Genomic DNA, 27344 nt, shown 5'->3' with positions numbered 1-27344 from the left:
CACTGACAATAACGTAGGAGACCATTCTTCCTCCAAGCCGCCCTTTCGCTGTGTTCTTCCAAGGCGGAGAATTTTAGAACGAGAAAAAAACCCCCATTTTTTTTCTTCGCTCTGATCTCCACTCTATAAGGTGATCTGATTTTTCCGTTAATTTTTTAGCTTTACACATCAATCTCTCGAAACGCACGGCTTTAATTTTTTCGGTTTCTTTTTTCCCTTTTGAACTTTGAAGTAATAATTGAAGGTGAAGCTCGGAGTCTTTCTCAACTGGGGCGTTTTTAGTCGTGATTGATTCACCCCAGGTACATGAAAATTCGAGAAATCGGTGCTTAGCTGTGCATTTTTTCCCCTTTCGTGTTTGAATTATTTAGTAAAAGGTGGAACATCTGAGATATTCTAGTTCGATTCTGTTCAAAAGAAGCCCTTTGTTTTGTATTTTACTTTTCTGATTTTCTGGGTGCATTTAAAGGGAGAAGCGGCTCATTTTTTGTGCTTTTGTGGAATATATTTCAAACCAATCTGGTATGAAATCTTTGCATATAGCAAAAATCGAGCCTCAAATTCATCCAGTGCAGTAGATAAAGCACAATTTGAGTGTAAACTATAGTCACCAGGCCTTGTCTGAAAGGAACACCTTTCTTTTGTTAGTTGTTGTTAGTATCTGCTTGGCTGTTTTGAGGTCTACAGTTAGGTGAAGTGTCACAGCTTCAGGGTTTTGCCTTAAGGGGTAATTTGATCAATAATTCTCAATTCAAATTTGAGAATTTGGTGGGAATTTCTTTACTTGTTGCTGAACCCCACTTTAATTATTATGATTTATAATTTCTTTTGCTAAAGTTTGAAAGAAGCAAGAAAAAGAACCTCCAAATATAAAACTCTCCTGTTGCAATAATTAGGGAAGAAACCACGATGGAGAACAGCATCAAATCTGACGGCCTCAACCTCAGCATGAACACATCATTAACTGAGGATGTGGCGCACGCATTGCTATCGGTTGTCTCATCTGCGGCACCCGAGCAGTCTCCAGCGACGACAACTGTGGTTTCAAGGCCGTCAGTGGTGTTTTCATCTACGGACGATAATAGCGGGAGCCCATTGCAAAAGTTGCAAAAGCAGGTCACTAAAATGCTTAAAGGCTTCTCGTCACCTCCTGAGGTGCGTGGCGCATATAATCCCGAGGATTTGACGAGCCAAAAGCGCCAGTGGGCCCGTTTCCAGCTTAAATCATTGGTAATACAGTTGCTCTCTCTCTCTCTCTGTTGTGGCATCTGTGGTTTCGACCTGGTACTGATATCACACCGTTTCGGTCTCTCTTGATGTCAATGCAAGAGTTATTTTTATGGGTATTTGGTACTTATACCAGTCATTGTTTTTAACTCCACAGTAAGGCCGTGCTCATGTGGTATTTGTACATACCCGTATTGCTTATAAACCATTACTAGACCCTGCCTGCCCGTTATCAAAATTCGTTTTTTTCTTTCTTTTCGTCTGTTGCTGATACTAAACTTCTAGTCTTCAAAATCCAGTAAAATTTGGGTGAGTTTCGGCATATTTATAATGTCGAAATAATTGATGTTAAATATTTCAACTGAGCAGGATAACAGGCCCACAAGAGAACCTTCTAGAGTATTTGAGAGCATGGTAATTGTGGGCCTTCACCCGCAGGTCGATGCACAAGCTCTTGAACCTACTGTACTAGCGAGAGATGAAGAAGATGTGAGGAGAACTAGGAATTTAATTAATAGAAATAACCAAGTTCACGCGGCTTCCAATCTCGAGCCTCAGGTGAATTATGCGATTTTCACTTCTTACCAAAGATTTTATCCCGAATAATCTAATTATTTTTTAGAGTTTATTAAATTCTATAAGTTTTTATATTCTTAATAGTCTTTTACGATGTATTTTTTTGTAATTTTTTTAGTAAGATATTTTTGTATTTATTCTATCGAATGGAATAAAAGATAGAACTTTAAAATGGAATGAAAGATAGAACTATAAAACTTATGGAATAAAAGATTGAAATATATTTTAAAAAAAGAGTAGGCAAAACCAAATGAGCGAAAAAGTTTCTCGTATGTCTAAGAAGATCTATGTTTACACCATTTCTAACTAGATGGAAGTTCAAAATGAAACCGGGATTCCTTGAATCAAATTGTGGTACTTAACTACTTATATTGTACTAAAGTTATATATTGTTATAGATTCTCTTCGCATATCCACCCGATAAGCCTCTCCCACTAAAGTGCAAGGATCTCCTACCTTTCTGCCTTCCCGGTGGTGTACAGGTGTCATATTATATACACTTTCCTACATTACTTGCAAGGAAACAAATGATTGTTTTTAATTTATTCAGATTTTGATTTTGAAAGCTTACTGGTAATAGGTTCGTGCCGTGGAGAGAACTCCTTCATTCAGTGAGCTTAATGAGATACTCCTAGGCCAGGTATGATTTAAAATTGCTAAGCTAACCTACTAATTAGCATCCCATTAACTACAGACTGTTTATCGCTCCGGCCTTGACTAATTAGCATGCCATGAAATACAAACTATTTATCGCTCTGGCCTTGATTCGGTAGTGCAACTAGTTTAAATAATTTTCTCTGCCGCCTACATCCGGTAGTGCAACCAGTTGAAATAAGTTCCATCCTTTTTCAGGAACAATTGAAGGAGAGCAACCAGTCTTTTGTGTTCCGTTTACAGGTACGAGTAACTTTACAAAATGACGTAGTAATCTATTTCTGTATAATAAAAAAAAAATGACAATTTGTTAATTTTGCACAGGTTGCTGATGATTCCACACTGTATGGATGTTGTGTCCTAGTAGAAGAAATAGTGCAGAGGCCATCAAGTCTCATTTCTATGCTCATGGAAGAGAAACCATCTTTTCCATCGCTCAGTCGTTACATCATGACCACGCCCCGTTGTTACTGCATTCTTTCTCGCCTCCCGTTTTTTGATTTGCATTTTGGTGTTCTGAGGAGGTAACCCCTGAACTAGTTTTACTTGACCTTAATTAAACTTGAAATAAGATAATAGATACTAAAATGGCACTAACTAGGTGTATATTTCTGGTACTGATTGGTTATGGTCCGGTGTTGTACGTGACTGGTATTTTATCAGGTTCGTCTGCTGTAATGGACATGCTGTACATTACTGTTATATTAAATGAGTGAGGCTATGGTAATATATATATTACGGATCGACCAGTTCCATTGATCTATATCTCTATTTTCAAAATTCAAACAGTCGATCTTAACGGTTAAACATGATCTCCATATGAAAATGTAATTGAAGAACAAATTTTACATTATTAGAATTTTTTGTACTATTTTAGGTAGGTAGAAAATCACTGCTTTTGGATGGTCCAGTATTTTCAAATCAAGTGATTTTCTACCTATAAAAATAGTAAAATAATTCTAAAAAAAATGTAAAATTTGGTCATGCAAGTACATTTTCATACGAAGATCAAGTTGAATGGTTCAGGTCTACTGTTTGAACTTTAATAATAGAGATATGAGTCCATAGTACAGGCCGCTGTGTAATATGCATATTACCATAGCCTCATTCATATTCAATTGTTACTTATTTTTGGGCTAGTATCGCAGCATAACCTTTCATGGGTTTCCTTCTTTGCACTGAAGTAACTGAGACAGTGTTCCATTCTATGTAGCATTTTGATAGAAGAGAGACTCGAGTGGCTTACAGAAGGCCTCGACATGCTAAATATTGTATCAGCGGAGGAGACTTACGTGGAAGATGAAATTTGCAAGAGGAGCGACAGCTCACCTGAGCCCTCTGAAGCAGTTGACGAAAACAAAAATGTGGAATCAAACCTAGAAGAATTAGAAGATAAAAAAACAATAGACGGAATTGATGAGGAAATAGATCCAACTGATGACAAGAAAACAGATTGCGCCGATGATAAATCGGTAAATGGAGTTCTTGTTAGTAAAGACACTGTCAATGATCAACAAACTGTTGAGATTAAAGATCAGTTGGTTTTAATTGAAAACAATAAGTCGGAATCAGATTCTGCTATACTGCCGCTTCTTCGCTCCTGGCTTAATGAAGGCTCCGAAAGCTCTAGGTATATACAGCATTTGCAAAGAAATCTTGTAATTTTTAATTTCAATTTCCAATATCTGCATTCTGTTATACTTGCAAATAACACCATGTCGAGTGGTGTCTTAAAAAGGCGCATTGTGTTATAGGTTGGTACATTCTGCTTTCAACACTAACTAGTTTTTTGTTCCAATAATCTCAAATTAACTGAACTTAAGCAAAGCAATTGAGTTTGCTTATAAAGTTCAATTAATTGCTATGTGGCGATATGATCAAGTTGAAATGAAGTTAGTTTCATTGGACTGTTATGGACATAACTGCAAAGTGACAAATGGATGTCCGATGCAATTGTTGAAAAATATTGGGTTTCGTTTACAAAACTGTGAAGTATTGGGCATTTAATTTAAGTGGCAAATCTGCTGTTATTATTTATTGCCCAGTTCATACGAGGAGAGAAGTTTCCGAAGTGAAATGCATGAAGTCGACTCAGAAGAGCCGTCTTCCGCTGGCCACGAAGATTCCATTACACACGCAAACATCTTACAATGGGCCGAGGTTCGTTGATAACTGTTATTTTAAGGGGCAAAAGGTAAATTACCCCTTCTAGAACCTTGGTACTGATTTATATTTCGTTGCAGGATAAGAATCATGGCTCTTTACAAGTTATATGTGAATACTACCAGTTAAAGTGCCCCGAAAGAGGTGCATCGCTGACATTTCAGCCATTGGAGCATTTGCACCCGTTAAATTTTCAGCGGCCAAGTGAAGCTGTTCTTCACATAGCGGGTTCAGCCATTGATGTTAGGTCATTAAATACATGCCTAGAAATCGCTGAGGTATATTTATACTTAAATCTTTCATGAGATAATTAGGCATCGATCGACCTCTTGAATTGCAAGATGATCTGTGTAGTTCACTTGTGCCATATTTATTGCATTAGAAATGTAGTTAGGTTAGGTATTGCCAAATAAACCCTTTTGTAGTTACAGAGTTATTGAACCTTGTATGTTTGTTATTGCCTTTGTTGTTGCAATCTTGTCTGTTTACCTGTCTTCTTCACATTATTTTCTCAAGTGTATGTTGAGAAAGGTTTAATTGTTGTAGTTGTCATCATTGTTTGAGAATTAGATTGCTAGCTTTGTTAAATACGGCCTTTTGAATTATATTCTGGGGGCAAGAGTCTGGCTACTGTGACATCAGTGGTACGTGCGACCAACTCCAAAACTTATCGGACTGGCTTCAAACGATGAATCCAAACCGTTCAAACCAATCTACTTTATGAGTGATGTGTTTACATGCAAAAATTACAATTTTTCAAATGATTTTATTACCAAGTCAAACAGTTAAAAAATTATGAAAAATGAATGCATTAAAATTAACTTAAAAAAAATCCCACATTTGACCGCTTGACTTGATACTAGATAAATTTGAAAAATTATAAATTTTGCATGTAAATGCACCACTCGTGAAGTTTGGATTTGTCGTTTGAAGCCGATATGATAGGTTTTGGTGTTGGTGGTATTTAGGGTGAAATACCACCGATGTCACGGTAGCTGGACTCCAGCAGCAACTTATATTTTCATTTGATTTCAAAACCTATGCATACTGTATGCTTAATTTCCTGTTAACCTAAGAAAATCCAATAAATTCGAGAAGCTATCTTTTCTTTGTAGGTACACAATGCACTGCTGGCCGAAGAGGAATCAACAGCTTTATCTGTATGGGCAGTTGCATGCATATGTGGTAGCTTGAGACTAGAACATGTAAGTGTTCAGATTTTTAATTTGGCATATGAGTGTGTCTATGGTACTATGCATAGTGCGGATTGGTTCGTATTATGGATCAATATATCTGTTTTCAAAGTCCAAACAGTCGACTGAACTGTTCAACATGATGTCCAAATGAAATGTACCTGTAGATCCAATTTTACATTTTTTACAATTTTTTTAGATAGGTAGAAAATCACTCTATCTAAAAATTTTAGACCATTTTAAATGTAGTGATTTTCTACCTGTCTAAAAAATAGTAAACAAATTCTAAAAAATATAAATTTAGTCTGGAGGTACATTTTCATATGTAGATTATGTTGAACAATTTGGACCAACTGTTTGATCTTTAAAATTGAAGATATTGATCCATAGTACTGACCAATCTGCACTATTCATAATACCATAGCCTCACTCTTTGGGATATTTTCTGTTATTCTGTTTGTTAGAAGCTAGATTTTTTAGTTTGTCTGATTGAAACGATGGATTTGCTTTTGAAAGGTCATAACATTCTTTGCGGCAGCACTTCTGGAGAAGCAAATTCTTATTATATGCTCTAATTTGGTAAGAGTTGTACGTTTTGGCAACACAGTTCTATATATATATAACCATGATTTGAAATAACATTTTTTTACTTGCATTCCATGCGCAGGGAATCCTGTCTGCTTCAGTCTTGTCAATCATACCACTCATACGACCGTACCACTGGCAGAGCCTACTTATGCCTGTAATTTCATCTCTTAGTTTCTTTAATGAGCAGGGTTCAAATTCCCCGTGTCTTTCATGCCTCAATCGTGCCTCACATCATTTTTTTTCATTTTTCAAAGTCCAAATAGTCGATCCGAACTGCTCAACATGATCTCCATATTAAAATGTGCTTGGAGACCAAATTTATTTTTTTTGAAAGTTTTTACTATTTTTTAAGATAGGCACAAAATCACTGTTTTTGGATGGCCCCAGATTTTGTATCCGATCTAAAAAAATAGTAATAAATTTCTGAAAAAATATAAAATTTGGTCTCCAAGCATATTTTAATATAGAGATCATGTTGAGAGGTTCGGATGAACTGTTTAGACTTTGAAAACAGAGATAAGAATGTGAGGCACAATTGAGGCATGAAAGACTCGATGCATTTGAACTCTGCTCTCCTTTAATTTTGAACTGGTGTGCAGAATTGAATTTCATCTTAGAGAAATATAATACTATATTTTAATGATTTGATTGTAGGTTTTGCCCAATGACATGCTAGACTTCTTGGATGCACCGGTTCCATTTGTAGTAAGCTCCTGAACGTTTGTCTTTTCTTTACACATTCTCTTTTTGGTTTGCACGCATGCAGTAATAGTAATTCTAATAGCATTATCCTATTGTCATTTATTGCAAATGATTGCTTTGTCAAACACTCGGATAATGAAATTACTGCTTACTCTGTTCGCTTAGGTTGGTGTACAGAACCGAACTGCTGATCTCCATTCAAGATTGTCAAATGCAGTGATTATTGATGTCAATAAAAATCAGGTTTGTATGTGCTGTGTAGGGATGCAAACGGATCAAATATTATCCGTTTATAATTTGGATTTGTACAGGATATTGACAGATACTGTCATACGGATAGTCAGATATGGATTTTTTTTTTCCCAGGAGATATGGATACGAATACTGATTTCAGTTAAGAAGCAGATGTGATACGGATAATTAGTTTGAATACAGATTCGAAAAAATTACAAAAACACATATAAGTACAGTTTGGCCAGTATTTGTCCTTGTACGATCTGTTTACACCCTAGTTGTGTGTGTATGTGAGCCAGGGCCCGGGGAGGGGGGGGGGGGGCGTCTCACCTTTCTCTATAGTGTATCACTGTTGAAAACAAATTTAACAGCAAGCTCTCGCTTATAATAAACTAATTAACATTTTATAAATGATATGTACTTTAGGTAAAATCGGGGTCTATTCCGCAATTTCCACAACAAAAGGAGTTACTAGCATCCTTGCGACCCTACCATTCCATGCTCGTTGGGGAAAGCTATCTTGCAAGAAGACGGGCTGTATATGAATGCACCGATGTTCAGGTAAATTTTAATGTGATTAATTTTATGTATCAACCCGTACAAGGGTAATGGATAAATATTAAATTATATGTGATAATTTTTTTATTTATAGGTATAACTATATATTTTTTATTATTATTTTAATTAGAATGATTTATAGAACATTTTATAATTTTTTTATATAGTTTTATTTGATTTATTATATTTATGCAACATTTTATATAGTTTTATTTGATTAATAATTTATTATTTAAAAAAAGGGATAAAAATCATAAGTATTATATTTTATGATTTTACGTACATGATGTGCTTATTCATTTATTTATTATATTTTTATATTAAATTATATAAGCTATTAATTTCAAAGCACCTTGCCATACCCTGCAAAGCGAGTCATATTTTCCCTTAAAAGCATATCCGAAATCAGCATGATTCCCTTCTGTTCTTCTTCGTTAAAAAATTACACAAATTACCCTTTTCCCTTCCTCATTTTTGGAAGGGTTACTTGAAAGTGTCCCGTGTATGGAAAACCACAAATATGGATTGCTATTTGTTTGCAATCAGCAGAAGGATTATAACATGATTTTGTTAATTTTTTTTTTTTTTTACTATTGTTAATATAGGTTGAAGCTGCGAAAGGGTTCCTGGCAGTTTTGAGGTCATACCTCGATTCACTTTGTGCCAATTTGAGGTCTCACACGATCACAAATGTGCAATCTAACAATGACAAGGTTTTGGTCTTCTTCTTCTTGTTTTTTCCCCTTGATCCAAGCATAAGCTATATTGAAAATATAAATGTCTGCATGCTCCTAGTAAACATACAGATCTCGTTTAAACATAAATAGTGTCACGAAAACGCCTCCTTAATTATTTATAAATGATCAAACCACTATTTTCTTGCTCATTTCTTTGAGAGGTGAACAGTGAGAAAGTTGTACATTGTATATTTGTTGTATTTTGTGAGGTTGTTCATGATAGTAAATTTTTTGACTCTGAAGTTTTACCCAAGGCTACTGTGTTATGTTTGTGATCAGGTTTCTTTGCTTCTGAGAGAGAGTTTCATTGGTTCATTTCCGTATCGCGACAGGGCCTTTATGAAGGTACAAACAGGCATAACCTTGCTTGCTTTAAAGTTAGGTCATTTGCAAATGACATCATATGTATGTTTCGGTGCAAATACCTACTGACATATTCCAAAGTTCCCTCAACTCTTAAACTTAGAAATGTACAAGGGAAGGGTTGCAATTGTCAATATCTAATGGAAATACTTTTTCTGTCACACCAAACATAGTATTTTGGTGTAAGTTGCAAATGTTTAAAAATGCTTCATATTTTTTAATTTTTTTAATAAGGGTAAAATGGGTACTTCATAAATTTAAATTGAGATTTAATAGAGAAGTCAATAAATTGGTTAATTTGTGAGTTCTTAAAATTTAGAAGGGTAAATATGATATTATTAATTATAGGGAGGGAAATACGTAATTTCGAGGTTTTTGAGGGGTATACATGAAATTTCCCCTTAAAAATTGTTGGGGTGTTAAATTCACAAAAAAGGTCATACATCTTTTACTTGCAATAAGATAATATATCTGGGGTATCTGCAAAAAGAATTCCTTGTTGAGTTTTTGGCTAATATGAGATACTAATGTTTGCGTTTTAATGTATGTGAAAACAGCTCTTTGTAGACACTCAGCTCTTCTCCGTACATACCGATTTTGTACTCTCCTTCTACCAGAAGGATTAAGCTCTCATGTTAAGATTTATGGTGTCTTATGCAATCGACATTTTGTCTACTGTGGGGTATGGTAAAATAATATCTTTATTTTGAGATAATATTAGAAAAAAAAAAGAATATCTTAGCCATCTGTTAGAGTATCAATCAATCTATATTCCTGGTTTTTGGTACTTGGTATTTCCGTTCCTTCTTGTCCGTAACTATTTGTTTAAGAATCATTTTGTTTCATTGATGGGCCCTGGTACACCCCAACATCTTTTAGATTCTTTTTGCGAATATTGAACCTGCGTTTCTCTATAGAGAGATGGAGCTCGTGATACTGCACTAAGCATGTGGTTCTTTGTTTAAGAATCAACTATGCCATTCTCTAGTTGAAAACTTCTACTATATCATAAAATAATTTTTACTATACTTTAAATTCTCTCTCTCTAACCATTGTGAAAGCATTTTTTTACAGCTTGCATCTCTTCTATATGTATATAGAGAGGCTTTTCCTCTTTAGAGTGGCAGTGAAGAAAAAGTCAAGACAAAACAAGGCCTTATTAGGACCACTTCTCTCCTCTGCCCACCTTTTATTTTTATATATAGAGTCATTATCCTGTAGATTATTTACTCCTGAGAAAAAAAAAGAGCTGAAAGAATAATACAAAATGGACTTGAATGTCCATATAGAAAATCAACTGAGAAGGGGTTGGTCCTCATAATCTCATGTGTGATTGATGTGGTAAGGCAGTCAGAAATGTAACAGATTTGGTTTGAACATGCTGTACTAAGATTCTTTTCCTGTCATTTCATATCTGATAAAAAGCCTTGTCAAAAACATGAAGGAAAGAGTCTTGGTCTTCCTTGGACGAAATTATTGATTGTACCGTACCGGCCTTTCAATAGCATGCCACTACTTATGCACTCTGTAGTGTACTGCATCGTTTTGTGAGGTACTTACTGTACCTGTGATATGCCCTGTTAAATTGGGGTCCCAATGCATTGTGAATTATTGTTGTTGTGCCTAATTGCGTACTGATTCATTGTAGCAGACATGATTGTTTGTTGGAATTTGGAAATGCGTTAGCTGGATAAGCCGATTTTTTTTAGAAATAAAATATTATTTTCTGCTGAAAAGGGTAGAAATCTGAGGCGAATTTCAAAAAATAGGTAACATCAGACCAATGCCTCGGTGCAAACTTCTTATGCCAAATATACCAAATATTGGACCTGGATCATAAAACTGTTTACACCCTAGCAATTATTCGGTGTATGAAGTTTGTACAATTTTGTACCGAATCATAAGCCTGGTTTTTACCTGTTTTCCAAAATCAACTATTCCTTCCCTTTTCGAAGAAAATAATATTTTATTTCTATATAAAAGAAATTTTCCTTGCAAATGGAATAGTTTGGAAAGACCGAGTGTAACTGTCAGTTTGTCACCAGCAGTTTTACCAAGGCCGTAGTAATTTTCTTTTTCAAAAAAGAATGTTACTGAGAAGTGGAAATGTTAATTAGAGTGGAAAAAAGGTGTTGTGTCGTGACATGCTGTTCTGTGATCAAGTGAATAGTGACACGTGTTGTGCCATGCCATGATCAAAATGTTGAGGGGTGGTCACGGCATGCGAGTCACGACCACGGCATGCAAGTCACGCCGTGACTCGCATGGGCATGACTCGCGTGCCGTGTCTAAACGTAACTGATTACGTTTCTCATGTTTAACTATTTTTTCATAATTTAAGTTAATTTATTCAAGATTCATCATTTGATTAAGACCTAATGGTGCTAATTACACGTGCCGTGTCTTAATCATGCCGTTCCGTGATGGAGCCGGCTCTGCGGTGCCATTTTTTCCACTCTAATGTTACGTGATCATGACAAGATTCATATCAACGAACCAAAACTATGTTTTTACCGATCCAATCAGTGTACTTGGTATTACCAGTATTTTGTAGGGATCTGATCAGAATATTATCTAGGCCTTTGACTGGACCGTCTAAATAGTTGAATCCTGATGAATGCACTGAATCAGGGGCGGAGGGATGCTAAGTACTCTATAAATTGAAACTTATGCATTTTGTTTTTTAAAGATTTTAGTTTTTATAAAAAATATACTATTAATCTTTCTCGTAAAATAAAATTACTGAACACTTATTTATCCAGTTCTCTATCTCAATTTTCTGATTGGAATCGTTTTTTAGCAGCCTAATAAGTGAGAGAACTGACATTCTTTTTTTGTTTGAGGGGATATTAAGTCGGCGGAAGCTGATCCGAAATTCCGAACTCCTACAAGTTTGTTACAAATTTGGTTGCAGCCGAAATGCTACAGAAAAATCAGACTGACATTCTTTTAATTTATTTTTTTTAAAGTCAGGCTGAATTTGAGAGGGGAGAGTAAATGTCTGAGAGAAAGGGAGCATGTGTGGAAGGGCAGTGAGAGAGAGAGGACTGCACGGCCGCACGCTGCTATCTAAAAGGACACTGCACTCAGACCCCCCCCCCCCCCCCCCCCCTCAGTCTGATGTCTGAACCCCCATCAGCCATCATCAGCTTGTGGTGGGGCCTCTTCCTTTTGCCACCTTTACTTAATTTTTGGACGGTTGATACACACTGGCCTACACAGTAATAACATAATTAGTTCAGGGATGGAATTGCATGGGAATTTTAAGTGAAGCAAAAAAAAGAGAAAGAATTGAGTCAATGTTGCAAATGATGACAGAGTAATGACTATCTTCATCGTGTTTTGTTTGGACAAAATAAAATATCTTCTGAAGTGAGGCTAAGGTACAGGAGCGGCGGATACAGGATATTCATCAGATTGGATAAGAAATTATAGGATCGGATTTGAATATCTTCTTCAATTGAGTTTAAAGTTCAAACTCATTAGATTGAAACTAATTCAAAAATTTTCTAATGAAATTAGGATTAGCAATCGAATCTATTTTAAATAGCTAATTAAATTACGATTAAGCTTAAATTAAAACTAATTCTCAAATTTGCAATCAAGCCTGCATTGACAGAGGAAAAGAGGAGCTACTGAGCTGCGCCGACAAATCAATTGAATGGAGGAAAGAGGAGCGCCTGAGCGGAGGAGGATCAGAAGAGCATCTGACAGCCGGAGCATAAATTGTAGCTGCAGAGGAGGCGATGCGTCACTAAGATGAATTTAGCAACATAGCCAATAGAAAGTAAATCGTGGTAGTGGATTGTGCGATTTTTTTTTTTTCAAATGCACGAATTTTGAACAAACTGGGTTGCGTCATACTTAATTTCTAAACAAAAAGGTTGCACTTGCACAAAGGTCTTTTTTGCTAGAGCTGCATTTCCAATTGGGCTGAGCTCAGAGTAGGGCAAACCTGATTTCTAGGGTAGATTATGTTGGAATTTTGGGTAGGGCAAACCTGATTTCTAGGGTAGATTATGTTGGAATTTTGGGTAGGTTAAAATGCAACAATTTGATTCAGTTCATCAGTTTGTTCACTATCCAAAAACTAGAATTCATGTATAAAACTAATTCCAAGATTAATATAGAGTTTACCACTAGATGCACAGCAGAAAATTCAAGCCCTAACAGTAACCTTCTTCACTTCGTACAACTTTTGTTGGATCCAAGCAACAGCAACTGCAGTCACGTCTCTATCGATATCCACACGAACAGGTTGACAAACAACTGCAAGTCGAAGTGTTAGCGCCAACTTACAGTTCCCTTCTTGTCTTTCTTTTTTTCTCTTTCGGTTTCTGATTTAGTATGAATTCAGACATATTAGATTTTCGGTTTCATCCAATAAAACCGAAAATGTTTTTCTTCTATTTTCTGTCACTTCTCTTTTGGTTTCTTATCTGAAAATATATCATATTTTCGGTTTTCTGTCTTTTTCATTTCTGCTCGAAAATCGAACAGTTTAGAGAGAGAGTCATCAGCGAAAATAGCATATGTATGTGTATTTATAATACAACACACCTGTTGATCGCATCTATTGATCGAACCTATTCATAGATGTCTATCTAATCATATTAGATCATATAATATCACAAAAACATATATTTCGGGCCCATATTTTGATGCAGCCCAAAAGACTTAATCCATACTTAATTAACTATTAATCAAGGTCTAAAATATTCTGACTAGTTAGTACATTTCTAACATATCAAAAGTCCAAAAACTCATATATGTAAACTAAATTTCAAATTCCAAGATAGTGCAGTTGCCCTACCTTGCACCATGCATGCTAGATCCACCAATGTTGCGGTACATGTGCACAGAGTCTGTGTTATAGATTCATATTTTCCACTTTAGTGTTCATACATGATTCAAACTTTCTGACGTGATCTTCATATGAAAACGTACTTAGAGGCCAAATCACTTGTTCTAAAGACTATGGACTATCCGAAAGTAGTGATTTTTTACTTATCTAAAAAATATAGTAGAAAAACTTAATTAAATTTGATCAATAAGTATATTTTCATACGAAGATCATACCGAGCCCGCTCAATTGATTGTTTGAATTTTGAAAACAAAGATATAGATCCACAATATGGACCGATCCACACATTTTAAGTGCCATAGCCTCACTCGTATCTTTTGAATTTGAAACATTAAGGTGTTATTTGGCCATCAATCAATCTCATTAATTATTCCATCCCCACTGTGCAGCATGCAATCTCACCTAAAAAAACAGTTTATATCCGAGTGATATTAATAGCCATTACACATCTGACAGATTAGTATTAGTTATCAAGTTATCATGCATGTGGATGGACTTGGTACTGTTGGAGGAGTGGAAATTAAACAAACAGTGTGTGTGTACCCCGCCTCTTTTCTCTAGGTAAACAAGGACAAACACCTTCAGAGCATCTCACAATTAGTGCAGCAAAAGTGGACTCAGAGAGAGAGAGAGAGAGAGAGAGAGAGAGAGAGCCAAAGACTGAGAAAATGGGGGCAGAGAGACAGAGGGAGTCAGTGCTCTCTGTGTCTTCCCTGAATGGAGTCTCAGCTGTCTCCACTATTTCTCTCTTCTCCTCCTCCTTCCTTGTCATCGACACAAAGTACCTCACTTTGGAGTTCACTGTACGCGCGCATTTCTTCGTTTAACGCCAATCACACTCATCCTCTGTATCAGTGCAGCTCGCAAACTTTACAAGTATGCAACCAGCAACCGCTATCCTTTATATCGGCACAGCTCGTATCTGACTCGCTCGCTAACAACTCGTTTGTTATGGGACCAAGCTGTTAACCAGCCAATTTCTAAATTTGTATGCATTTTATATTGTCCAGTTTGATTTAGCTCGGTCCAAAATGTTTGTAGATTTTTTATTTATTTTTTAAACAAGATTCAGACAGATCTAATGAGCCAACTCGTCAGCTTGTGAGATAGCTCGGTTTAACTCATGAAAATTTCAAGTTGAGATTTTAGCTCAGACTCCGAAAGTTAGTTTGCTCGTGACTCAGACGAACCAGTTCATAATGAATTCAAGCTGAACCAGCTCGTTGCCACCCCTACTCGGCAGTTCAATCAGATTTCAAATCAATTCAATCCACGCATGTAATGCATATATAGCTTGCCCTAATATTTGTGTCAATACCGATCAGACGGCTTGGATTTGTTTGGTTAGATTAGCGATATAAATTTTGAGTTATTGTAGACGATATAAATTGAAATTTGCTCGGTTAGATTTTTGAACATTTGGAGTTTGAATTCAAAAATAATTTAGTTAACTCACTCAAACTCAATATGTCATTTTTGTAAAAGTGTAAAGTTATTAATATAATACTTCATCTTTTCAAATTTTACTAAAAATATTAATAAAGTATGAATTAGTAGATAAGTATAATATAGAAAAAAATAAATATTTTTGCTTTGTACTTTAATTATTTCAGATAATATGAAAATGAATATAAAAATATTGTAAAATTAGTTTAAACTCAATAGCTCGATTTGATTTTCAAATCGAGTTTGGCTCGACTCAACTTTTACAGTGAAAATTATCTCAAACTTGATTTGTTTTGTTTACAGTCTTAGTTAAAGCTTCTAATTTTGACAATCAATTCTAAACATTGCATGCAAGATAATTAAAATTAAGGGAGGTGCTATTCTAAGGGCAATAATTTCAATAATGAGAGCTGAGAGAATTTTTTTTATACTAATACCCAATTTGTCCTTCTCTTTTAATACTATATCTGAATACGTAATCAATGGATAGCTAATATAGAAATTATTCAAATCTCAAAAATCTTTCATCTGTCTTGTACGAATGGAAACCAATTAAATGAAAATTTTATTTTATAACCACTTCATTATAAATATACTTTTTTTTGGTCATAAGGTGGCGATGCAATCTTGTGCCCATAAAATGTTGCATTGCATAGAAGTTTATCTATTTTTTTAATGTTTGAAATCAACTCCTATACTTCATGTTAAATAAATTAAAATATAACTTCACTTTAGAGTGCATATATCCAAACAAAATCAATGATATCCATATGTTGTAAATAACAACTTATCTAAACTTAATGTATATTGTACTGTATAATCTGAACATATTTTGTATTTTATTTACTGAAATTTTTTAATGAGTCAGTCAATATTCACTAATGATATAGAGAATGAAAATGTTCTAATTGATTGGCTTAAACTTTGAGACTTACGATGAACTTTGTCATGAGTGTTATATATGCATATTTGGTTTATACTTTGAGACTTACGATGAAATATTCTTAATAATGTATTATAAAGTTTATAACTAGTTTTCATACCATTAAACAAGATGTTTGGTTTATTGGGTTTGCTTTGTTCGTTTGGTTTATTTGGTATGTTTCAGTGTTGTTTAGGTTACTTGGTTTATTTGATATGTTTGGGTATTGTTTGGTTTATTTTGGTTTATCTCTGAGTGTTGTTTGGTTAACTTGGTTTGTTTTGATTTATTTGGCAGGTTTGGGTATTGTTTGGTTTATTGTGTTTGATTGGTTGATTTGGTTGATTTATTTTATTTTAAACGTAATGCTCACTGCTCAGTTTGATATTTGAATCATTTCCTTATTAGCCATTAATTAATTACGTACTTATATGGTATTAAGAGAGAAGGGCAAGTTAGGTATTAGTATAAAAAAGTTTCTCTCAGCTCTCATTATTGAAATTATTGATCTTAATATAGCACCTCCCTAAACTCCCTAAAATTAATGGTTGGTTACTTAAATATTGAGGGTTTGATTTCCGAAGATTTAAAAGAAGAAGAAGATATTATTAAGCTCTAATTAATATTTTTGTTAATCTCTTTGGTGAATAAGCTAGATAATTTTGAACATATATGGATAAAATTTATTCCATTTTATATAAAAAAATGAAATAAACTCCCGTATAAAATGACCAAAAATATTGGAATTCTTTGATCCAAGTCCGTAAGCGAAGTCATATGAGACTCTCAAATTGTAGGTTGCAAAGGAAACAAATACGAATTAGATAATAGGAAAATTGTATTTGTATTCATTTTTATTTTTTAGATACGTATATAAATATAGACGAATAATATCTACTCTCCAACAAGCTGATGTCATTCGAAATTATTTGTTTTTTTCTGGAGAAATGTGTAGGTCTGATGCCCATCGAAAGTAAATTTGAATCTAATGAAAATCAAAGTCGTCTGATTTGCCTGAGAATTAATTTCTATTAGATATATATACACTGAATTCCTCTCGGCGCTAGCTGCTAAGATACAAATGCGAAATGCGGCACTTATTCATTGCATTGTGGGCTCGTGGCACGTTGCATCGGTTATATATATATCTGCATCACTGCCAAGTTTGACACTGTTCAATCTAACACCTCTGATTACAGTGACAATTCATCAGTTCTTTGAAAGGCCTCTTTAGCTCTTGCTAAAGCCAGAAATAACTCATTACAACTGACTACATATATGGACCACATATACAGTTCTAGTTACCTACAATAATTTTTAATCCTTGATTGTTGTATATCTCCCTATATATATATATATAGAGTACGGCTAACGCGCTTCCTCTAGCATATGGGCCGAAATGCTTCCGGTGGAAAGTTGAAATTTCAAAATCTAAAAAGTCGATCTGAACCGTTCATCTTCTTCTCCATATTAATATCTGCTTGGAGACCAAATTTTACATTTTTCTGAAATTTTTTACTATTTATTAAGCCATTTTGAAAATCGCTGATCCAACGGTAGCTTCTGATTTTTACTGTTTGGTAAGCCACCGTTGGATCAGCAATTTTCAAAGTGGCTTAATAAATAGTAAAAAATTTCAGAATAATGTAAAATTTGGTCTCCAAGCAGATATTAATATGGAGAAGAAGATGAACGGTTCAGATCGACTTTTTGGATTTTGAAATTTCAACTTTCCACCGGAAGCATTTCGGCCCATATGCTAGAGGAAGCGCGTTAGCCATACTCTATATATATATATATATATATATATTATATAAAGAGAGAGAGATGGGCTACGGTACATTGTAATGTATAGTCTTCTTTGTACATTGGATCATAAATCACGTGATTCAAAATCCAAATAACCGATCCAAACCGTTCATCTTATTGTCCATATTAATATGTGTTTGAAGACCAAATTTTATATTTTTTGGAATTTTTTTACTATTTTTTTAGATTTATTGATCGTTGTTTTCAGACAAATATGGACCATAAAAAACCATCGATTTTCAATAAATCTAAAAAAATAGTAACAAAATGTAAAATTTGGTCTCCAAACACATATTAATATGGACAACAAGATGAACTGTTTGAATCGGTTATTTGGACTTTGAATCACGTGATTTATAGTGCAATGTATCATACGTAGCCCATCTCTCTCTCTCCCGATTTTTTTATTTATATCCAAAAAAATATATAAATTTAAAAAATTAACCAAACCGCTCGTCTTTTTCCAAAACTACCCAAACTGGAAATTGGTTCCTAAATCCGGAATAATTTTTTCCGGATTTAGGATTTTTTTATTTAGGAAATTTTTTATATGAATTTTTTTTTTCATTTTTTAGTTTTATTTATAATTTATTTATTTTTTGTATTGAAGTATTACAAATATTTAATATATTTAAAAAAAATAGATGGAATAGTATATAATTTGATTTATTCGGAAGACTGCTACAAATAATCCGGATCAACATTTTTCATGCCGAATTTTTTATGACCGTAAGAAAAATTAATATAATATAATATATGTATAGATGTATATGTATATATAATATAATATATGTATATGTATAGATGTATATGTATATATAATATAATATATGTATATATATTTATGATATAATATATGTATATATAATATAATATATATGTTAAAATGTGCTTGCATATCAAATTTTATAATTTTTTGAATTTTTTTACTATTTATTAAGTATTTAACAAAATTGCTATCTATATTCAGACCATTGAATTTTTGTACCCATCTTAATTAATAGTAAAAAAATTTAGAAAAATGTAAAATTTGATCTGCAAGCACATTTTAAAATATCCATCATGTTGAACGGTTTGGATCGACTGTTTGGACTTTGAAAACTTTGAAAATACCGATCGTTGAATGCCTACCGTTGAACGAAAACTTAAACTGAATTTTTGAGGCACTAAACGAGGGTTCCAATACCTCATATTTTTTATACCTCATCATACCTCATATTTTATATCTTCATTTTCATATATATTATATTATATATACATATACATATACATATATTATATTATATATACATATACATATATTATATTATATATACATATACATATATTATATTATATATACATATACATATATTATATTATATATACATATACATATATTATATTATATTTTTTTTTTACGGCCGTAAAAAATTCGGCATGAAAAATGTTGATCTGGATTATTTGTAGCAGTCTTTCGAATAAATCAAATTATATAGTATTCCATCTATTTTTTAATAAATATATTAAATATTTGTAATACTTCAATACAAAAAATAAATAAATTATAAATAAAAACTGAAAAAAAAAATTTCGGAAAAAAAAATTTCCTAAAAAAAAAAAAATTCTAAATCCGGAAAAAATTATTCCGGATTTAGAAAAAAAAAAAAGAAATCCTAAATCCAGAAAAAATTATTCCGGATTTAGGATCCAATTTCCGGAAATTTTTTTTCCGGAAATTGGTATTGAAATCGGAAATTTTTTTTTCCGGTTTGGGTAGTTTTGGAAAATAACAAACGGTTTGGTTAGTTTTTTAAATTTATATATTTGTTTGGATAAAAATAAAAAAATCGGCTCTCTCTATATATATATTTTAACTATCTAACTGTCAAGTATATTTTTATTAATTAAATATAAAATTACATCTATTGTTTTACATTCAGAATAACCTCTAGAATTTTGTTTTCTTCATCGTGGAACTACTACGTTGTGTATTTGCTTGTGCTCGACAAAAATCGTGATTAATTTTAATTTTTTAATATACATTTAATTGATTAATTTTAAGGCCCGTTTGTTTTTATGATAGATATTATTTTAATTAAAAATTAAAATTTAGATGTGTTCGAAATTATTTAATTAGACAAAGCGTGGATAAAATTTGGAGCAGTTTTAAATTTGATTGATCATCATCGTAAAGTCAATTAAATTGTACTATTAGAGATTTTAAAATGTTCAATATTGAAAGTCAAAATATCTTTCAAATCTACTCAAGTATGATACACGTACTATTTTACAAATAAAGAATATAGTTACAGGTTCATTTTTCTAATTTGAACAAACATTTCAATGTATCTCACACACACAGTAAAGGTTGGAGGTCAAGTCACCCAACTATTTAATATCTATAAAAAATATTTTTTTCTGAATTTCAGACATGCGATCTTCCACATAGAAAATATTATCTTTGTCATCAGACCAAAGACTGATTCACAATGTATCAAATATACATAAATTAAGAGGGATGTATTTAGTAATTAATGTGCATTGTTTTTATCGTCCTAATAGACCATTAAAATAAAAGCATTATAATTTAACAATTGGCAGTGTTTTAAATATCTACTATTAAATCTTAAAACCTTCATGGAGAGAAGAAAAGTTATTTTTACGGTAACTCAATTTTTTTAAAAAAAAAATTGATATGGTTGTTTTTGTATTTTTTATATATTTTATTGCCACGCCTTTGCATACAAAGATTAATAACACATAAATTTAAGAACATTGACAAGGGCTCTATAACGAAACTTGAAAGGCGAAGATACTGAGAAATTGTGACAATATTATTGTTCCTATCATCATTTTATAAAAGACGAAGAAATTGTGATAATATTATTGTTTCTCGTGTTTTGTAAAAGAGGGAATAATTACACTAGCGTTGAAAATAGTTTTTTTTTTTTATGAAAAAAAATATTGTAGAGAAGAAATTGTCCTTTAAAATCAAAACATATGTTATGAAATAGATGTCGAAGTTATAACATGATATATTTTTTTTAATAAAGATGTTAATTGACCATTCAACTATTTAATATTCACAAAGAATTTTTTTATCTAAATTATTTTTTCAGGACTGAAATGTCATTTCGGTAGGAGTCATTTTCATAGATTTAAAAAAAATGATGTAGAAACTTGTGAAAACACCTCGGACCGAGATGCCATTTCGGTTCCGAAAAAAAAAATTTAGACCAAAATGACATATTGGTTTCTTATGGTTTTTGTAAAAACCAAAACAATCAAGTTGATTTGTGAAAATATTTTTTTATTTATAGTTTTTAAAAAAAAATTCTACTTTATGACTCTAGATTTGAATCATACATAAATAAATGCACAATATAGAGAGAATTGTAGAGAGAACAAAGAAGCTCCTTGGATCATCTTACTCAAAACAAGACAAGGGGGAGTTGCCTAGGGGGACTCGGTGTTTCTATCTCCTGCCACTGAGTTCCAACCCGGTAATCTATCCGTTGTTTTTTTTCTTTATTTTTCTTTATTAATATTTATTTTCTCTGCTGTTATTAAAGATGCAGAGAGGGATGTTTGATAGCCATTGATCACTGTTCATGGCCTGCCAATGACCCACACTGTGCCACAAGCCCATGTGTTCTTTAATTTGTTCCCACTTGCTCTCATTTAATGCCATGTTATAGGCATAGCTCACCTCCACTTTACAAGCTAAACCATATATGTCCCTTGTAGATTCAACATGGTATTTTAATTTGTGGAATCCATAATTCATATATTAAGCCTAAGTTTAGGGTAGAGAATAGAGATGCTACAAGCCTACAACTCAGTTTTTGCTTCATACAAGACATGAACAATAAAGTTGTATCTAATATATGATATATGATAAAGTCAAAAATTGCTATGTCAATATCATATATTAGGCCTAAGTTTTAAAGTACAAGTGTTAAGAGTGGCATGTTTGATTTTGTTATTATCTTGCGCTGAATATTTTCTTAAATTTATAATATTTAAGCAGGCACTTGCCCAGTAAACCGAACAAAAAATGGGTGCAGATATTGACAGAGATATTTTGACTTCACGCAGAGACAATCAATAGTAAATGAATGATATCTTATATGATTGATGTGCTGAGAGAAGTAAAAATAGCTCTGTCAATATCCCATGCAGAAAACAGTATCTATTTTCTGAAAGTGGAAATGGATATCTCCAGTTAGGTTATGACGGAGAGGAGTCAATGTTTATAAATCCAGTCAAAATATCAGCAGTGAAACCAGGACCTTTTTTTACCTTTCCTTTAAAGACAGCACAGAGGCACTTCCACTACTGGCAACCTGCGCTAGGCATTTCTAGCTAATCATCTTAGAATAAATGAAACTTTCAAACAAACAATGTCTAACTTCTGTATTTACTACCTGTTATATATCATTAAAGCTTATATATTTAATGATATAAGGTCCGGTGGGAAGTTATGCAGGAGGTCAAAAGCATTTTTGTCTTTGGCAATTAAGAGACCCCTGTAACATGGCAGCAAAAATACATGATTCACATCTCCCAAACAATTTCTCATTTTATCTTCAAATTAAGTTTCATTGTGAATGAACCATATAATGTGATTTTGGCTGTAGAATTTTTTGTATAGGGTTTAATGTTTTCAAGCAACAAATTTTTAGATTTTCTTATTTTCATTAGTTCTCTGTTAAGCATATATATAAGTCATCCCTTTTGGGTTATTTATGCTTGAATTTCAGAATTAATATCTTCTGCAATAACGTTTAGTATAAGTTTAAATCTTGATCGTTCATTGCACACCAGCACGGATTTTAAAAGGACTTTGTATATTACAGGAATGGACTGGATTGGTCTGAATTATGATCATACGACCCGAAAATAAACTCAAACGGTTCGTTAATGCAGAGGATGCGGACTTATAATATCAGTCAACCAAATATTCAAATTACAAAATAATGTTTTTATCTAGTAATGCAGTAAAAAAGAAAAAAAAAAGAAAAAGGAAATTAAAGAGGTAAATTAGGAGATGACTATCATTGTAGCAGAAGCAAAGTGCAGCTGGCTGGCTAGCTAGCTAGCAACAGTAGGGATTTCTCTTTTAATGCTATGTATTTTTTCCTCTATACTTAAAAGCCCAGTGATATTTTTAGCAAATAGCAATGCATGTTAAAGTACTAGTTTAAGATGACAAAGGCTGGACATAAAACAACCAAAGAAGAGCTCATTAGTTTATAAATTTCAGTACAGGTGGCAGAGACAACAGCAACAAAAGGATGAAGCACAGCATCTTGCATCAGAACAGAGATAAACATAGATAGATACCGAGTTAGAGAGAGAAAGAGAGAAGTTGAAGAGAGAGAAAGGTCAGATGTGTGTCTGAATGCTCAGTCTGTCTGTCTGTCTGCACCCCTCTGCACTCGGTCATAATAATAATAAATAATAATATTCAGAACAATCATATAAATAATATAGGTACACTGTACACAGGCTCTCTCCTCAGCTTTCAGGGGCAGTGCCTGACATCCCTTTACTTAATATTTTTTGTCTTTAATTTCATTCAATCCCTGTTGATTTCTCAAAAAAAATTTAAAATAGCTGCAACATAAAAGTTAGACAAGAGAGCATAAGTAAAAATATATAGCTAAATAAAATAAAATAAATACAGAGATACGTGTATTATATGCACACAGATTTGATCATTCTTATTTAATTGAAGTGATAGAAATTTAGTAATGATTTTCTTTATACGCATATTATATTTGAGAATACATTAAATTTAAACCGAACCAAAAATTAAATCGATCGGATCAGAACAGTTACCCATCTTTTTTCCAATCGCCTCGTATCGCTTTTCTTATCTCACCGCTACTTATTTTTCAGTTCATTCATTCAATCCCTATTGATTTCCATGTTCTTTTTTTTTTAATAAGTGATTTCCATCCTAAGTTTGTAAATTTCTCCGTTTGTATGGTTCATATATATATTTTTTAACTTAAAAGGGAATAATAATAATAATACGTGTATCTGTGTCTGATTTTGAGATTCGATTCACTTATTTCTTTGATATAGTTCTTAGTTTTTTTTTTTTTTTTAAACGCAGGAGGACTGGAGAGGTCCTCATACCAGACAATCTGTAATCACCAATTTTAAGTAATAAGATAATTGAATCCATGAATCACATCACACCCAACCCACTTGTTTTGTTCCTAGTTGCTGACTCAAATCCCCATTAAATAAATAAGTTTTTTCAAACATCCAACTCTCAAATCAATTAGGAGAGAGAGAGAAGAGAAAGAAAGTGTGATATAAGCATGCAACGACACAGGAGATTCTGCAGGCCTCACGCTGCATCTTGACTGAATGACCCATCACCCATCCTTTGCTTTGTACTCAAATCTAGCTACAACTAGAAGCTTAGCATCTCTACGACTCTACCTATGCTTCTTTTTATTATTAGGAATTGCTATCCCACTCAAAATTTGCACTTGTATGATTTTCTTTATTGAAAATTAATTATTGTATGACAAGTTATTTACTACGTAAATGTTCATGTTTACGGGCATGTAAATGTTCATATTTTCGAATATGAAAAGTTATAATGCTATCATTTGTTTTTGGTGTTATAGCTAACTATGGCATTTTTTTAACCTTACAGCGATGACATGATAATCGCTATTTAGAACTTTCATCATAACAGATATTCATGAGCAACATAATTTTTGAAGACTTAATACATAATAATCATTACACAAATTAATGACATGCTGATAAATATATCATATCTAATAAAAACGAGAGCACCTATTTAAAATAAAGAAGTCTTGCTACCATATACACGATTATATGATTTTTTTAGTGTCTAATTTAAAACAAGTTGGTCTTTTTTACATCACTATAACAAAATTATAGGAACAAAAGTGCATTATCCATCTAAAATTTGTATAAAAATTGAAAATGTTCATGATAAATAATAGAAGTTACAACAAAAATTGATCAAAAGTAGTGAGATAGATTTCTATTTTTGACAATCAATATTTTTGTTTAGATAAAGTCCTTATACATGTTGACAATCAATACAATTCAGACCCAAAAAAAAAATCAAACAAACAACAGTTTTGGGTAAACAGTATTGGAGACAAGTTACAATTCTATTTTTTAAACTAACAAAACAAAACAGGGTACTGCATGCAATGAATACAATCAGTCTCTCCATTTGAACCATCTCAATCTCTAGTAGCCCAATGCTATGTAACCCTATAACACCATAAAACATACATAAAAAAAAAAACCTAATACCCTTCTCTAATTCTCTATATATAAACCCAAACCCTCTGTTCTCCTCTCCGCTTCTTTCTTCTCTCAATACTTGCCCCTTTCATTCTCTGTGCTCTTTTGAAAAGATGATGAATGGAAGGGGAAATAGATACCCTTTTACACCCTCCCAATGGCAAGAACTAGAGCACCAAGCTCTGATTTACAAATACATGGCTTCTGGTATACCTATCCCCTCTGATCTCATTATCCCCATTAGAAGAAGCTTCCTCCTAGACGCCTCTCTCACATCTCCTTCTCTTGGCTTCTCTTCTCAACCCACATGTAAGCTCTCCTTCTCCACAAAACAGAGATTATTTGAACTTTAAATCTTGCAACTAATAGCTATATATTTATCATGTTCTAATAAAATGGTTTGAAATATAGTGGGATGGGGTTGCTACCAAATGGGGTTTTCGCGAAAGGCAGAGGATCCAGAGCCGGGGCGGTGTAGGCGTACCGACGGGAAGAAATGGCGGTGCTCCAAGGAGGCATATCCCGACTCGAAATACTGTGAGAAGCACATGCACCGTGGCAAAAACCGTTCAAGAAAGCCTGTGGAAATGCCCTTGGCCTCATCAAACCCTAACCCTAACCCTCACCCCAGCCCGACCTCGGCCTCGTCAGCCAACTCTGCTTCTAGAACCTCCTCTTCGCCTTATGCATCGTCTCTATCGATGTCAACACCTCAGCCTTACAATCACCTTCTCTACCCCAACCAGATCAACTCTTCTTCCTCTTCTTCCCATTTCAACAATACCTCTTCCTACTACTCTTCAGATAGGGACTACAGGTGTGTTTTATTCTTTGACTACCCATTCATTTCTTTCTGTTCATTCATTTAGAGAGATCTAATTCATAGGTGTGGAAAAGAATGTAGAAGAAAGACAAAAAAAAAAATAGCAAAAATAAATAAGATATTTTCAGATACCTCTTGCTTTGTCAGGGGTACTGAATAAAAATAAATACGATATTTGGCAGGGTTATACAGGAAAAAGAATGCTTCTTTTCTTTGCTTCTTCTCTGTTCTAACTTTTCTCTCTGTTAACAGGTACACACATGGGGGAATGAGAGAACTGGAGGAGCAGCCACCTTTCTACACAGACAACTCAACTGGAGAAAGAGACAGTTCGTGGCAGTTCAGGCCTCTTCCTTTTGCCGAGACAAAGCACTGCTCTAGTACTACTACTGACGCCATGCAACACCACCAGCAAAGCACCGCTTACGTCCCTTTCACCACCACCAGTCTCTTCTCCAGTCGAGACGAGGCTGAAGAGAAGCAGCGCAGCCAGCACTGCTTCCTGTTAGGAACTGATCTTAAACTGGAGAAACCAGTTAGGGAAACCGATGGAGAGAAACCGCTGCGTCATTTCTTCGACGAATGGCCTCAAAAGAAGGACACGTGGATGGATTTGGAAGAGGTTTATTCAAAGACCCAGCTCTCTATTTCCATTCCCATGTCTCACCATGACTTCAATGGTTTGTTTCTATTTTTCACAATATTGTAATTTTATATTGCTCCTTTTTTGTATTCGATCTCTAATAATTGCTTTTTTTTTTATGCAGATAACTGAGTTTGAATGATGATTTAGAAGTGCAAATGCCAATTTGTTTGTTATTTGTTTTGGTTTTTTTTTTTGTAATTTTTTGTTTTTGAATTAGAGGCAGTTTAATTTATAGGACTCTCTAGTTTTGTTGCACCGAACAAGGTGAGAAATATCCGAATGAGAGGATCCTTCTATATTATCTTTATTAATTATCCTTTACAATAATGCTTTTATTTTATTTGGTCAATTATATCTTCTTCTTTATTACTTTTTTCCTGTTGTGTGTCAAACTGTCAATGCATTTTGGAGATTGTGCTGGTGATAGTTGGTCACATCAGTCGATGCTAACAACTTATTTTAGCCACATGGGCTCTAAAAAGTGAAATCAAAATATAATTGTAGCAAAGGTGATTTAACCTAGTTAAAGATTTTAACAGAGCAGTT

General features: G+C 33.4%; 2 protein-coding genes across 4 annotated transcripts; both read left to right on the top strand.

Moving 5' to 3' along the window:
* Positions 1–3: 3 nt before the first annotated feature.
* Positions 4–10419, top strand: LOC144553367 (DENN (AEX-3) domain-containing protein). Of its 3 annotated transcripts, none has more exons than XM_078301497.1 (21): positions 4–130; positions 233–302; positions 897–1230; positions 1597–1785; positions 2202–2285; positions 2384–2443; positions 2656–2700; positions 2782–2981; positions 3671–4087; positions 4503–4617; positions 4701–4898; positions 5736–5825; positions 6330–6392; positions 6481–6555; positions 7056–7106; positions 7269–7346; positions 7764–7898; positions 8501–8608; positions 8912–8977; positions 9553–9677; positions 10070–10419. In XM_078301497.1, the coding sequence occupies exons 3-20, from the start codon at positions 910–912 to the stop codon at positions 9619–9621; spliced, it is 2364 nt and encodes a 787-aa protein (XP_078157623.1). In that variant the 5' UTR covers positions 4–130; positions 233–302; positions 897–909; the 3' UTR covers positions 9622–9677; positions 10070–10419. The 3 variants fall into 3 exon arrangements, with proteins under 3 accessions (XP_078157623.1, XP_078157622.1, XP_078157621.1); XM_078301496.1 differs by having other exon boundaries at positions 233–325; XM_078301495.1 differs by lacking the exon at positions 233–302.
* Positions 10420–25392: 14973 nt separating this feature from the next.
* On the top strand, positions 25393–27065 carry LOC144552759 (growth-regulating factor 1-like). Its single transcript, XM_078300753.1, has 4 exons — positions 25393–25638; positions 25741–26146; positions 26405–26832; positions 26920–27065. Exons 1-4 carry the CDS (start codon positions 25443–25445, stop codon positions 26925–26927), a joined length of 1038 nt encoding a protein of 345 aa, XP_078156879.1. The 5' UTR covers positions 25393–25442; the 3' UTR covers positions 26928–27065.
* The last annotated feature ends 279 nt before the right edge of the window (positions 27066–27344 follow it).

Source organism: Carex rostrata, chromosome 4 (genome assembly GCF_964058835.1).
Source record: "Carex rostrata chromosome 4, lpCarRost1.2, whole genome shotgun sequence".
Taxonomy (NCBI): Eukaryota; Viridiplantae; Streptophyta; class Magnoliopsida; order Poales; family Cyperaceae; genus Carex; species Carex rostrata.
This window is presented reverse-complemented; position numbering and strand designations above follow the sequence as displayed.